The sequence below is a fragment of the Fusarium musae genome, chromosome 1 (genome assembly GCF_019915245.1).
Source record: "Fusarium musae strain F31 chromosome 1, whole genome shotgun sequence".
Lineage (NCBI taxonomy): Eukaryota > Fungi > Ascomycota > Sordariomycetes > Hypocreales > Nectriaceae > Fusarium > Fusarium musae.
This window is the reverse complement of record NC_058387.1, coordinates 3,391,350-3,405,003: the sequence shown is the minus strand read 5'-3', so window position 1 is coordinate 3,405,003 and position 13,654 is coordinate 3,391,350. Positions and strand designations below refer to the sequence as shown.

Sequence of the window (13,654 nt, the reverse complement as noted above, 5' to 3'; positions counted from 1 at the left end):
ATTGATGGCTACGTAAGTCAGCAAAGTACGCAATAGCGTACGTACCATGCATTCTTTCCATCAAGCCCAACTAACGCTATACCTTGTGAGTGCACTGGGGATAGCGTTTCTCCAGCCTTCTGCAATGGTAATACAGACCGATATGGTTCGTCGATCATGGCAGCGGTTTCTAGGCGGACATGTTATTGCTGACGTTGATTTTGTGGCTTGAACTCGATGGACGGTCGTAAAAGCTTCATGCTAAGCTCGTCGGCGTCGATACAGACACATCCCCTCACTGCTCGAGGGAAAGGCTGGGGAGCACAACAGTGAGCGACAGCATGAATGGTACATGAAAAATTGCACTTCAACCAGTCGTAGATGGCCTCCGCCACACCACGGCTCAACAGATGGCCATCAGCGGCTATTGTTTTGCGACCGTTAGTCTTACCGAGCATCGCCGTAATGTGACCCATGAGTGTCTCTTCCACGACGATCCAGAGCGTCTGGGCACACACAGCCTTGTAGGCTGAAGCAAGACTTTTCTCTGTTTACTGTCTCGCCTTCCCCCGTACTATTGACCCTCAGAAACACCGGCCGAGTCACCTGCGGTAGAAGTCAAATCTGCCAAGACATGAGGGCATTGCATGATAACTCAGAAGTTCCTACGGAGTACAGTATCAAAGGCACTTCCTGGTCAATGAGCCATGAATTGCAACTGCAGGCATTATCACAGATGGCCCAGGACGTAATCAGGCTGGGGTCCCCAACTTTTGGCCTTGCTTAGGCCAGTCCGGACTTCGCATTAACCAACAGCGCGCTCCCCTTCTTCACACAATCTCCCTCAACCCCACAAACAATATGCAAACGTGCATTGCCGCTCGATGGAATGGAACGACGGGGCCACCCTCTCCGAACTAGACCGATTTGAGAAGTCGGATAGCCACAGGCTTACAGCCTTGGTTGGTTGAGGATTCATATTCTCGCCAAGCTCTCACGATATTATTCATGGGATGTCTTTACCATCCCCTATCTCCTATATCAATCTCAAGGACTCATCTGGGCCCGGATTTTCCGGCTGGGCATTCGGTTGGGAATATTATCATATCAAACGTGCTAAAAATGTCTTTACCTTGGAGAGTTCCATCGGCTCGGATCATGACTCCTCACTCAGGGTAGGATTCAAACCTTACGGAGATGGGTAGCTGTTTTTAGTGCGAAGTGCGTTGAAGCTTTCAACGATCCCGGTTCGGTACTCAAGATGGAAGGAAATGCCTCATTGATGTGGAACGTCATGAGTGCTGATCTAAGTCCTTTGATTTCACTTTGCTAGCGTTTGCGACAGGCCATAGGCCTCAAATCGAGATAGCAAACAGGCAAAGCGTTGTAAACGGTCTTGTGCTATGATCCTCCTGGGTCGAAACAGACCCTTCGCCCCGCGTCTCACTTTCAAACAACCTGGTGTTTTGACACCATCATCCTGCTCTCAGACCGTATGCAGCACGTTCGACAGTACAGGTAAGCCACCCTGCCACCCCAGCCAGGATGGATAGACTTTTCCAGTACGACTGTGCCTCACAAATACTTAGCACAGAAGCAGACTATCCTCAACGTCGTCGTCATGCGTCCGATGAACGACGACGTTGGTCCGCCTGAAGCCTGAACAAGCCAAAGGGGCTGGTAAACCGTAATTGCAAAAACCTATGTACTCCTTACAAGATTTAAGGTTAAGATCTGGTCCGAAATGAGGATAGGCCTACCGACTATGTCCATCAGCCCCATTTACAAGGAAACGCCACTACTATAATACAAAGACTGGTTTTGTCTAATAATCTACTGTGCTAAGTTAGATGATGTGGCGTGTCCCAACATGAGTCGACGACCTTGTCCGGCACATTCCCCCGAGACCCCTTCATTTGTCGAGAAATTGTCATTTGTCCTTTTCAATTAAAAATGTGCTGTACCTATGTATAGGTATCAAGCTAATGCTGTTTTGCCAAGTACGTACATACTCAAAGTGTACCTTATCCTCCATACCCTCCCAGTAAGCGTTCAATATGACGCTTCAATCAGGCTCCCATATCTACTAATTCGGAGACGTCGCCTCTCTTCTTCCATACCATAGGATAAACATTCCAATTCTCAAACCTCATCACATGTCTGCCTATGGGCTGTCCATCTTATGCACCTCGAGAGGTCGTGACAAGTTAAAACCCTGAGACAGTGTGCCACAAAACCGTACGACATCCAAACAAGCTCCCAATTTAATGTTCGAGTAGGCGCAAGCTACCCTGGACAACCACGTTCTCAAGGATCGATCCAGGGGGAATGTCGATGGTACTGCCCTCTGTCGCAACGATGATAACAGTGCCCTTGAGCGTTACGCCGCGGCCAAGATTGACGGCACCGGTGATAGTGAGGTGATCCAGCTCCAGCACCTTAGGAATGGAGGGGATTCGCTTCTGGAAGTCTGAGACCTTCTTGAAGTCACCACCAAGCTTGATCAGGGGCGCGTCACCGAAGCGAGCGGCGCTCATTTGGAGCTGGCCGTGCTTCAATGTGTAAAGGTCAGACTTGACGAGCATCAAGTCGGAACAGGTCTTGACGGGCAAGAATCGTCGACGGGGAACGTTGACACCGTGAGCGTTGTTGAAATGACGGATAGCCGCACCGACAGCGGTCTCAAGCTGGATGATAGAAATATCGGACTCGCCCTTCTTGTCACCTGGAATAGTCTTGCCATTGGGGATAATCTCCATCTCGAGTTCGTCGTTCTCTACCACACGCTTGATGGCCTTGAGGTTGAGCCAAATGTTGTTGGTGTTGAAGTACTTGAACTTCTTGATGGACTTGAACTCGTTGACATGCTCCTTGGGTACCTGGGCAATTTCGAGCAGGCGGACTGAGCCCTCGTAGTCGATGATTGTACCACCCTTGACGTCGGCCTTGGTCTTGTTGGTGAGCTCCATGATGTACTCAGCGTTTGTCTCCATCATGTGCTGGAGGATGCGAAGGTCGACGACGGCGCCCAGGTTGTCGACGTTGGAGAGGAAGATGATCTCGATGCCTCGCTCGAGAAGCTTGTCGAGAATGCCAGAGTTGTAAAGAGACTCGAAAACGTCACCGTGGCCGGGGGGGTACCACTCGTTGATGGGAGAGTCGTTGTGCTTGGGGACGGGGAGGAGAGAGTCCTTGTACACTCTGGGATATCGAGACTGGTTGAAGGTAAGGATATCGACGTTGTGGCCCTCGTACTTCTTGATGATGGCGGCAGTGTCGTCATTTGTGTTGAACGAGTTCATGAGAATGAAAGGGACGTTAACATCGTAGGTACGGTTGAGGTACTCAATCTGTCGGACGGAAAGATCGAGGAAGGACATGCCGTCACGGACTTCAATAACGGACTTGGGGCCGACGCAGCCCATGGAGGTTCCCAGACCGCCATTGAGCTTGAGAACAGCCAGCTTGTTGAGGAACTGGACAGACTCGGTGTTGGCCAGATCCTCGTAATCAACGACCTGACCCTGAGCGGGAGGGGCAATGCGATCCCAGTCTCTAAACTATCGTCAGCAACCGTATTGTGGTATACATCTGGTCGGGAGGGAGGCATACACGGCGTTGCCCTTGGCCTTGTCGTTAAGGTATCGTCGGAAAAGGGCGAAGAAATTGTCCATCTCAGTCTCGAACAACTGTCGTCTGGTTAGTCTTGACTGAATCAGGCATCACATGTTTCGGGTTGAAGGACTTACCTTCTTTTGTTCGGGATCCTTGACGGTCTCGGCGAGGTTGGTCAGAGCATTTCGCATCTGAGCAGCAGCGACGTTGGTGGAGGTGTTCTCGAAAGCCTGGAGCATGATGGGTTAGTATTGTTTATGGTAAAAAAAATATGATGCAGGCTGTGTGTTAGGAAGAGAGAAGGACGAAGCTTCGCACCCTCATCGGGGAACTTTAAAGCCATCAAGCTTCGAGTGAATGCGCGAGCCGTAACCAAGTCCATCTGGCAGATGTGAAGAGATGTGGAAGCGCGAGCCTGTTTGCAGCCATGTCAAGTGCCTGGACATCCATATGACTGATGATGAGCGCCACGATGAAGCTTGAGATACAGTGAAGCTTCGCCGTGAGCGAACAAAGGCACGCAATCGCATCTGCTTTGTATAATGTGGCATGCGATGATAGGGAGGTGAAGCAGTATCTTGATTCACGCCAACTCACCATGTGACTGCGCGTCTTGCCATGACGACGCTCATTGCCCTGGTCATCGCCGCTGTTGGGCTTGAGGTGGGTAGGCAGCGCACTCTTGATAGCACTGGCCATTGCGAACGGAGTCAGTCGGTCGAATCGTGGAGAATATTAATAAGGTGGAATTAGAGTAGCACGATAGAAGCCAACGGGAGGGAGTAGATAGATAGCCTTTAGGGGGGGGATGCAGAATGAGGAGAAGGATCAAGAAGTTGTTAATGGGAAGAGGGAGAGAGAGGAGAGGAATGAATCAAGGTAACCAGGTCAAGCAGGTCAAGCAGCTAATAAACGAACGGGAGCGAGAGGGAAAGGGGAGGCCAGCACCAGCAACAGCAACAGCGCGCCAGAGTAGAGTTAGATGCGGGGCGGTGATGCCGGGCTTGCAGCTGTTGCTTGTAGACTTGGTGGGGGTGGCGAGGGAGCTTTTTTCTTAGACGGACAAAAGAAGCCGAACAACAACAGCAGTCTAGAACTATTGACACTTTTTCTGCAATCTGAGGTGTAGCAGTGACGTCGAGTCGATTTGGGTGTTTTTTTTTTTCTTCTTCTTCTTTTCTGTCTTGCACTCTCAACTGATTCTGCTTCTTGTCCTTTTCCAGCAATTGCCTCTCTTTTTGTTGGTGCAGATTTAGTAAAGGTTGGGTAACATAGGAGGCGAGATTCCTAGACTTGCGGTGACAACTCAGCTCGCAATGGTCGAGCAGATAGACCGTCTACTAACTCGGTGATACTGGAGATACCGTACTGCACCTAGGTACCTTACCTGGTCTAGGCTATCTCAGCTCCCATCCATGTGTTTTGTTTTTTCTTCCCTGGCCGTTGGGGAATGGAGGCTTTTTCCCATGCTCTGGTAACTAACCCGTCCCTGTTCATCCTTACCGACTACCTAGTTGTGGTTGATGGCTTGCGGTGAAGATGAGACGAGGCTCAATAGTGCCTTCGTCTCCCCTATTGTTGTTTATTATCACATCTCGTATCATCGAGTTGTCGTAATTGATCATTTCTCCTCACCTTCACGATACCCATACCACGGGGATTAAACCCCACCACTTCACCACTTGCACCAGCGATCTCTCACCTTGTAGGCTTGCGGCGGGCCAACCAGCCAGGATCCCCGGTATCTTGTTTCCCATTTCTTCTTGAGAGGTATGGAGTATCCATTTACCGCTGGTATTATTAGCACTCAACGGGCCAAGTTGGTGAGACTGGCTAGGGGAGCCTCTATCCGTAATGATAAAAATGACAGGTACCTCTAGGCTAAACCTAGGGGGGTCTTCACTGAGTTTATTTTAGCATCCTCCTCTATACTTGCTCCATGATGGCTGAATGTTCGAGATCGGTCCTTTGCAAATATGATGTTGTATTCAGTTGAGTATGTAGGTATGTACAGACACAATGCACAGACACAGTGCACAGACAAGCGGGTAGCCGAGAATGAGAATAAGAATAAGGGAAACAGGCAACCTTGATTAAGATTGGGTGGTATCATGGTTGATTTTTCTTGGTGTGCCGCCACCATCATGATATCCCTCATTAAGATCCTACTATTTGCCTCCCGAATGCAAACAAACCGCTCATTACACCTGACTCTGAGTGAATTTCTGATTCTTTTGGGGTGTCCATTTGCCTTGGTTCAACAACACAAACAAGGTGATTGATATTGCTTATGCCCCAGGGTCCAAAGCTCCTTTTACGGTGAACCAGAGTTGAAGACGAGGAACGGGCCAAAGCTCCCAAAGCTCCCGCCCAGAAACAGCAAGTATCTCGGCTCTGTAATTGGCTGTTTTATTGGATCCTCACAGGCTTGGGCCCAGTCGAAATGAGCAGAAGTGGATGCAACGAGGTTGATCACGGCTAGTCTTGACGCTATCTTTACATCGGTCGATCTCCCTGCAAGATGCCTATTCTTGCTTACAAGGTTGAAGAGAGAGTCAGCGTTGTGATTGTTATGTATCTGAAGACTGGAAGTAATGTCGTAGGCATAGGTAACCATTGACATTTCAACAGGATCTGGAACACTTGAGCCCCAGCTCACATAACGCCTCTCCCGTTCCGTTCCTTGGCCAATCATTCAGTAGATGGAGACCAACAAAAGAAAGCAGATTTTAGAAGACTCCTGTCAAATGCAAGCCTCGACCTGCCGTATATCTCTCCACGTGGTCTTGGCATTGGATAAGAGACTGGACGAGAACTATACCCAGTTATTTTCACTTTGCTACCAACCTACCTACCTACCTACCTACCCTAGATTGACCACCATCTTACGGGTACCTGGCACAGATGCTAACTGCAAGTAAGGCAAGGTAAGGTGGTTAGCACTGAAGGTATCAGTTTCACGCCACTTGTTTCTCTGAGCTTCTTGACAGCTCCTCCACAACCACGGAAGCTACTCCGTAAACGAAAATCATATGCATTGCAGTGGCTCACCGGACCTCTAACTCCTTTTATCTGCCGTTATAGTGGAGGTTGTCCTTGTCCCGAGAGTGGCCCGTTTAGACATTTCTATGTAGGTACTGAAGGACGGGGTAACAATTGAGAAAACTTGGCCTGAATCTATTACAAAGACAACACTTGTTTGTCATGGAAAACTCGATAACGATGCCCGATATATATTTTGTATGAATCAAGATAATATAATGACCAGCAGACTAGACATGTTGTAACTAGACATGTTTTACGTGCCTCTCTGCATTATCACCCTCTATCTGTGGCGCGTCCCTCTGTGGAGACGCAGCCATACCATTCAACCCTCCATGGAACTTATACCTTACAAGAACACGTCGCATGGCCAGATATTGGGCAGAGAGACAATCAGCTTCAAGTAACGCTGAAACTGATTCCTTCACCGGCAACACCCGGGCTGAGAATTGCACCTCCATTTCTCCATATAATCACCAATAATACGAAGAGTCCGTCTCACCGTAACTTCATCTCACTCAACGTTAGAAACCATGGGGAGCACAGAAACTGTTCCTTTCTGGAACATGAACATCCCCGAGGACCAGAGAACCGAAGAGTGTCCTGACTTTCTCCGAGGCGTCCACAAGAAAGATCAAGGCATTCTCTCCACCCCAGACCAAGAGTACCACATCTTCTCCTGGGCTGAGGTCCGCGACATCATCCAAACAAACCGCTTAGAGAAGTTCAAGCGTGTTCCCTCAGAGCTTAGACGCTACAAAGCCTTCACGTTCTATCTGAAACAGAAGTACGGCAGTGTCGCCAACTTTATCCATGAACATCGTCTTGGATGGAGTACTCCAGTGATGCCGCGCGGAGCACCGTTTGAATTCGAGGACGATTATAAGATCATATGGAATGACGCCCCCTACGGGATAGACCCGAGAATAGCGCACCTTGTCGTGTGGACAAAGTTCGACCTCGTAGAAGATCCCGCCACAGGAGATTTGACGGACATGGCGAGAAAAGAAATTGATGATTTCGTGACAAAGACCTTTCGAGCGCATATCCCAGAGGATAATGTGAGTCTTTCCTGTCATTGTAGGTGATTCATCTGTGAGACTCATGTGCATAGGTTCTTTGGTTTAGAAACTGGCATTCTTTGCAATCGGTCAACACCGTGCAGCACTTTCACGTCATGCTCTTCGACCCCGATCCCGACTTTGTACGGAAGGTCACCGGGGGAGACGTTCCACGGGCAGGAATGGAGGTTCACAAGTGAGTGTTGAGGGACATTAAATAGGTATCACTTGCGGCGATTCGTCTTCGTTGGAAGAAGCTGAATATGCTGAAGCATCCGTGTTGATAACGCCATATATGTTGATCAATACTACCTACTGCCTCAGGTACAGCACATGCAGACTGTCCAAAGCGAGCTTGAGTAGTTGAATGGGGAATAATCATCCAAGTAGCCATATAGGCATATGCGACCTACTTTTTACTCCGCATATCAAACTTTTACCTAGGACCAAGTGCACTACGGCTTCCTGTCATTCGAGTGCGCAATCTGGTTTCTAGTGTCATCAAACCTAACGTCTTTCGTCTTAGAGACCTCGATCTTGACATCTTCGGTTCTGACCGTGAGCTCTACACAGGCAGCCTCGGCCAGAGGCACTGCTGTTGGCTTCTCGAGTCCAATGCGAATGATTTGTCCGTAGAAATCGTCACGCTTGGTCCTGAGTTCCCGGGCAATATGGAAAGCCAGACTTGCCGCCAGGGCCTCCAGAGTTTCGAATGACGATTCTGACATGGCCTTTTGTGACGATCAGCACGTTTGTCCACTAACCCTTTCATAATCTACTTACATCAACAATGATACTCTCAATGACAGCATAGTCATCGTGTGCGGTTTGGTATTCGTCGATGCGGATGTTTGTGATGACGACTTGCTTCGCGTTTCGCTCATTACTGTTGACACCGATGAGTGTCGGCACTCTGATACCTTCTAGACCCAGCTCCAGACTTCGCGCGGTGATGGCTGAGTCGGCAAAGAGACACGATCCCGAGAGCCGGATTGCACTTCCCATCAATGAGGCCTTGGGTAGGACAAGCGATACTGAGAGCCTTCGTATAAGGCTCATGTCGAGGAAAGCCTTTGTGTTTTGGGCGGAAGGCTCCTTCACGCCAGTGTACTGGAAACCAGTAAGGTCAACCCAGAGCCTGTTGAGCACATCGCTCAACGACAGGGCTGACCTGGGCAACTTCTCCAGAGTGCTGAGGATAGATTTGCTGAGGAGCCCATAGTGAACGGTATCGGAAGCGACCTTGTCGTCTGATGACGATGAGGGGAACGCATGCGTCAGTGACACCTCGGCGGATATCAGAAGAGGTTGCTGCTTAGAACCTCGACCCCAAGCATCTTTGGGTCCTTGGATAGTCGTTTGGAGATTTCGAACGCGGACAACAGCGACAGGATCGCCTTCGGCATTGGCGAGCCGTCGAGATGACACAAGAGGAGTCTCTTTGCCCATGGCTGACGTTGAGTGATATGATTTGTGTGACTGGATCGGATTGCGGCAATTCGCTATGTTGAATCCAATACGACACTGTACTATGTATAGTAGCTATAGCTAGCGTAGTACAACGGCACGATTAATTGAAGGTGGTTCTAGAGCTTGATTGATGTACACTGTTGTTGGTCACAAGTTATGTCATTTGTGTGCTCCGTGAAGCTACATAGAATGACAAACAACACCAGCGGGGCAGTTCAAGAGCCAAAAACAAACAGTCATCACCCCAGCCCGAGATTTGACGACACAGGAAGCTGCTCTGGTGAGATTTGATAAAAACCTGCATATACGGCACTATTAGAACTTTTATTAATTAATCTACCCTTCCTGCTATTACTATCTGCCAAGTCCATAACCTATTTCCATGTGTGAGTGACTTCTGACACTGACTCAGCATCTGATATTTTTCGTGTTCTGGTGACACGAGTTATAGATCAACATGTATTGCTTGAATGACTGAATAATCCTACTCAAATCAAGGCATACCTAAACTTCGTCAAAGAAAAAGCATATCGGCGAAACTCATGACTCCTCTTGACATCGTTGCCAAGCACATACAGTCACGTGTCCTGTCCCGAATGAGATATAGATACCCTATACTCTTCATCATCGTTGGAAAAGGTTTTGCAATCTTGTATGAACTTGGGAATAACAAAATATCCGGCTCTATAAGACGCTGTCGAACTTGTTACTCGGCTCTAGTCTGATCCGTGTCTGAGAGTGTGTGCTTTTATTCGAGGTGGTCGCATGAACCACCTCAGAGTCTCACTTTGATGCAGGTCCAAGATCAGAAACCAAAGAGAAAGACAACAGCTCAACATGTGCACCAAACTCAACAGTTTGCAGATATATAGACATGCACATGCATATGATGCTTTATGGTAGTGTCGCTGATATATTACCTACACACCATATCACAATCAGCTGTGATCCTTCCCGAACCGCTGTACCTTCACCCATCACAGCGGTTCGAGTGATCGTGTTTCCGCCGCTTGATCCCCGAGCCAGGGACAAGGGTCTCAAACGTCTTCTCTCCATAGTTCTTGGAATTGACTTGCGGCTAGAGCGAGCCTTGTTCCTCTTCTGCCCACAAGGATTCGTCTCACGCTCGGTCCGAGTGGTCGTAAGAGGAAGCTCATGTGGTTTTCTCACTTCCTGCAGGCTCTTCAACAAGTGCTCAAGTTGCATTTCGATGGGGTTTAAAGAATTGTTGGTTCGGTTCCAGAATATTGAGCTCTTATTGCCTCTTCGCAAGACCTTCCCGTAAAGGCTTACTGAAGGGTTTTGTGACTGATCATCAGGGTCTCTGGTCTTGGCCCACGATATCGTGTTGAACCCGTGCAATACCCACGCACCTGGATATCGTCCGCTGTGCGCGGATCGCTCTCGGTTACTCCGTACCCAGTCTGGAGTCGCTAACGTACGCGATTGAAACATAGACGGCCCTATGGCGGAGCAATGAGGTTGCACTAACAACCCTATGGAAAAATCATGAAACGCAGCAGTTAGGCGACTGCTATCTCAGCCAAGGGCCCTTTCGTCTTGACATGCTGAAGGGGAGGAACATCAACACCTACTCTTAGGCTCACAACCTGACAGGCATTAGTGACCTGGACCAAATTTCGAACGTCTAGAATGCATGGCTAGAAGGTTGTGACATGATTCTCAAACTTCCGACTGGTAATCTGGCACATGGTCACCCACCCTCTAAGTCTCTGGTTCCTGGTCACATTCGGGCAAAGCAACCACAACTGATCTATAGTGAAGATTATACATATTGCTTCGGTTATGTGGCCCGGCATCCTAATCCTACATGTACTGCAGATATTGGCCGAATAGTTTCGGTACAGCCTTTTGCGATGATACCCCGGGGGATTTCCAGTACTACCCGGGTTCATCGACGAGGGTCAGAAGCATGATGTGATATTCATTGTCCCCAAACCTCACTCATATGCGTTGGACTAGGACAAAGTCCGGGCTTGGCTCATTCAATAGAACAGAATCGCTCTTCGACAACATGATCGGAACACCAGCAAGACCAGAAATTGAATACCTTCTTGTTCGATGTCTGTGCAAGACTAGAAGAAGAATCCTAGACGGTTGATGTTAATGATCCTTCGGAGTTACGGCCAGATGGAGCTAGCCTCCAGCACAGACAGAACACGCAAGGGGATTCTCATATCCACTGCAACCGGATGCACCTCAGGGCTCGGATCATCGACTAACGTAGCCAAGAAGGAAAGTCAACTTTGGGGTGGGTTTGACGACCGTGTCATAGGCTTCGTTGTCAGTCTCGGTTTCAACTCTTACCCGTCGTTTCAGCTTTTAATAAAAACCACTAACTGCCCTTTTCTTCTTCTCGCGGTCGGAAGCATTAAATGCCGGGTTCCACACAACGTTTTTGACTTTTTCCCAGTTGTTCTAAAGTTACTAGAACGCGGAGGACTTGACAATAAACACTCTAAAGAGGCCTGTTTCGGAGATTGCATTCAAGCTGACGGCAGCTCGCAGACATGGACATGCACCGCCTCAAATCTTGAGCATCCCGATCTATGCTAGCTTGAGTTGCTGCAGATCTGAATATCTTACCCCCCTTCACGGGGGAAGTTCAGACAGCTGCTGTGCCGCAATTCACAAAAGAGGAGGAGTGTGCCAGTTACTGCATCCGACATTTCGCAACAACAACTTCAAGTAGTATGACAGTTTCGAATCGAAACGGTGTTGCTACTGCAGCATTGCTTATATACTGGTATTAGATCGGACATAATACACCAACGTAGCTGCCAAGAGAGCTTCGCTTGACAGAGAATCCACCTCCCACTGAATGGATGTTACTTATATCTGACCAAGCTCTGAGACCTATACGTATTTTTGGTTCGGCTATTACGCTTACCAGTTGCCGAAGTCGGTGTCATGCATATAATTACGTATTGTTAGACCGGGGAAGATTCCCGCGAGCCTCGTAATGGTCAGATCCTTGAATAACATACCGAATTCGACGAAGCACCCACAAATTGTATAGACTGGAGGAATACATGCAAGGTTCGGAGAGGAAGCATGGCATAGATGCAGGCGTGAGGCACATCGAAGTCGACAAACTCTTCACTAACTAGACAATGAATCAGATCACTGGTAATAAGACACTCCCAGTATATAATGTTACCAAAGAGATATATCCGGAGCGCCACGCCTTTGACAGATGCCAAGGGGAGACTTTTAGCCTTGTGACGGAATAGACATCCGTAGACGGCTATTTACTTCGACCCTTGCAGGAACTGTCAGATTTTGAATAATTCCGAGCGATTTTATCCTGGAAATTTGACAATCAATGGGAAGTGAGTGAGAATTGCGCCATATATCTGCAATAGGAATCTGAGCCGGGGCCAATTCAAGTCTCGAAGAGTCTCCCCCTTTGTCAAGGAATATCTTGATGCAAGTCGTTCCTTTGTTAGCTTAGTTGGTGACTACCGCACCCAAAAGAACTTCCCATTCAGATGTGGTTTTGCTGCAGTGCAGATAGTCGGGATCCTTAGGGCTCACATGCTAATTACATCTTCCCTATGTAGTAGTAGTTAGGAATCCCTTTCTCCACGGCCGTGAGCCAACGAGCTAAATGGGCAGGAGTAAGATTGAGTTGTCTGGGGCAAAGATTGCGGGGAAGACAACCAGTGATGTGGAAAGCCAGTTCCACGTCTGAGAGAGATGCAAGTCAATTGCTAACGTTAGAGCGTGTCTCTTTCTGGTAAATGGGGTTCTTTGCAACAAGTGGAGGTCTGTTAGGACATGTTCAGGCTTGCGATCCTCCTCAGCCATTTACAAATTCCTCCGTCGTATCTCATGATATATGAGAGCAGGTTGAAGATGTCGTCGGCGTGTTAGCGTCCTAGATCGGTGGCTGCAAGGCTTCACATGGCGTCGTTGTCAACATTGAAGACATCGCACCAACGGACCGAAGAGTGGCGTCTTCCACAAATGGCGCTGACAGTTGCCTATGCCGAGATGCGTTAGATTAACATATCGACCATTGTTTGTGATGCTGAAAAGCATGGTTCGATGTGATATGTGTGATAGACGACGTCAGCTCACCACAAAGAGGTTGCTTGTATCTGGAGTCGACCAAAGGAAAAGGCGCTCGAACAGATCTGTCACAAACACCTCCTTGAGATTTTCCGGGTGAAATATTTTTGTTCGAGAGGTGGTAAGACTTCAGGCGGTTGAAGTGGCAAGGAGTGCTCCGAGATCTATATCGTTGAATCCATGCCTATAACAAAGAATGAATAAATACGTATATACCAGTTGATTTGCGAAAAATGTCATGCTTCGCCGTAAGGGTTAAATACATCGTAACTGACAGCGTCATCTTTCGATAGCGATTGGACCAAGCATATTTGATGATAGTGGGCTCGTTGGTGAGTGAAAAATTCAAGATGCGAATCAGAAGCTGAGTTGCCATGTTGAAAGACAAAGAC

At 48.4% G+C, this 13,654-nt stretch overlaps 3 protein-coding genes across 3 annotated transcripts; 1 reads left to right on the top strand and 2 right to left on the bottom strand.

Moving 5' to 3' along the window:
- Positions 1-2,243: 2,243 nt before the first annotated feature.
- Positions 2,244-4,293, bottom strand: FYU1 (putative UTP--glucose-1-phosphate uridylyltransferase; the record flags this gene model as incomplete). Its single annotated transcript, XM_044818763.1, has 4 exons — positions 2,244-3,534; positions 3,592-3,668; positions 3,729-3,824; positions 4,192-4,293. The coding sequence occupies 4 exons, from the start codon at positions 4,291-4,293 to the stop codon at positions 2,244-2,246; spliced, it is 1,566 nt and encodes a 521-aa protein (XP_044686465.1).
- Positions 4,294-7,169: 2,876 nt separating this feature from the next.
- J7337_001017 (uncharacterized protein) lies at positions 7,170-7,897 on the top strand (the record flags this gene model as incomplete). Its single annotated transcript, XM_044818762.1, has 2 exons — positions 7,170-7,697; positions 7,751-7,897. 2 exons carry the CDS (start codon positions 7,170-7,172, stop codon positions 7,895-7,897), a joined length of 675 nt encoding a protein of 224 aa, XP_044686464.1.
- Positions 7,898-8,152: 255 nt separating this feature from the next.
- J7337_001016 (uncharacterized protein) lies at positions 8,153-9,146 on the bottom strand (the record flags this gene model as incomplete). The annotated part of the gene is made up of 2 exons (XM_044818761.1): positions 8,153-8,428; positions 8,481-9,146. 2 exons carry the CDS (start codon positions 9,144-9,146, stop codon positions 8,153-8,155), a joined length of 942 nt encoding a protein of 313 aa, XP_044686463.1.
- Between the last annotated feature and the right edge of the window lie 4,508 nt (positions 9,147-13,654).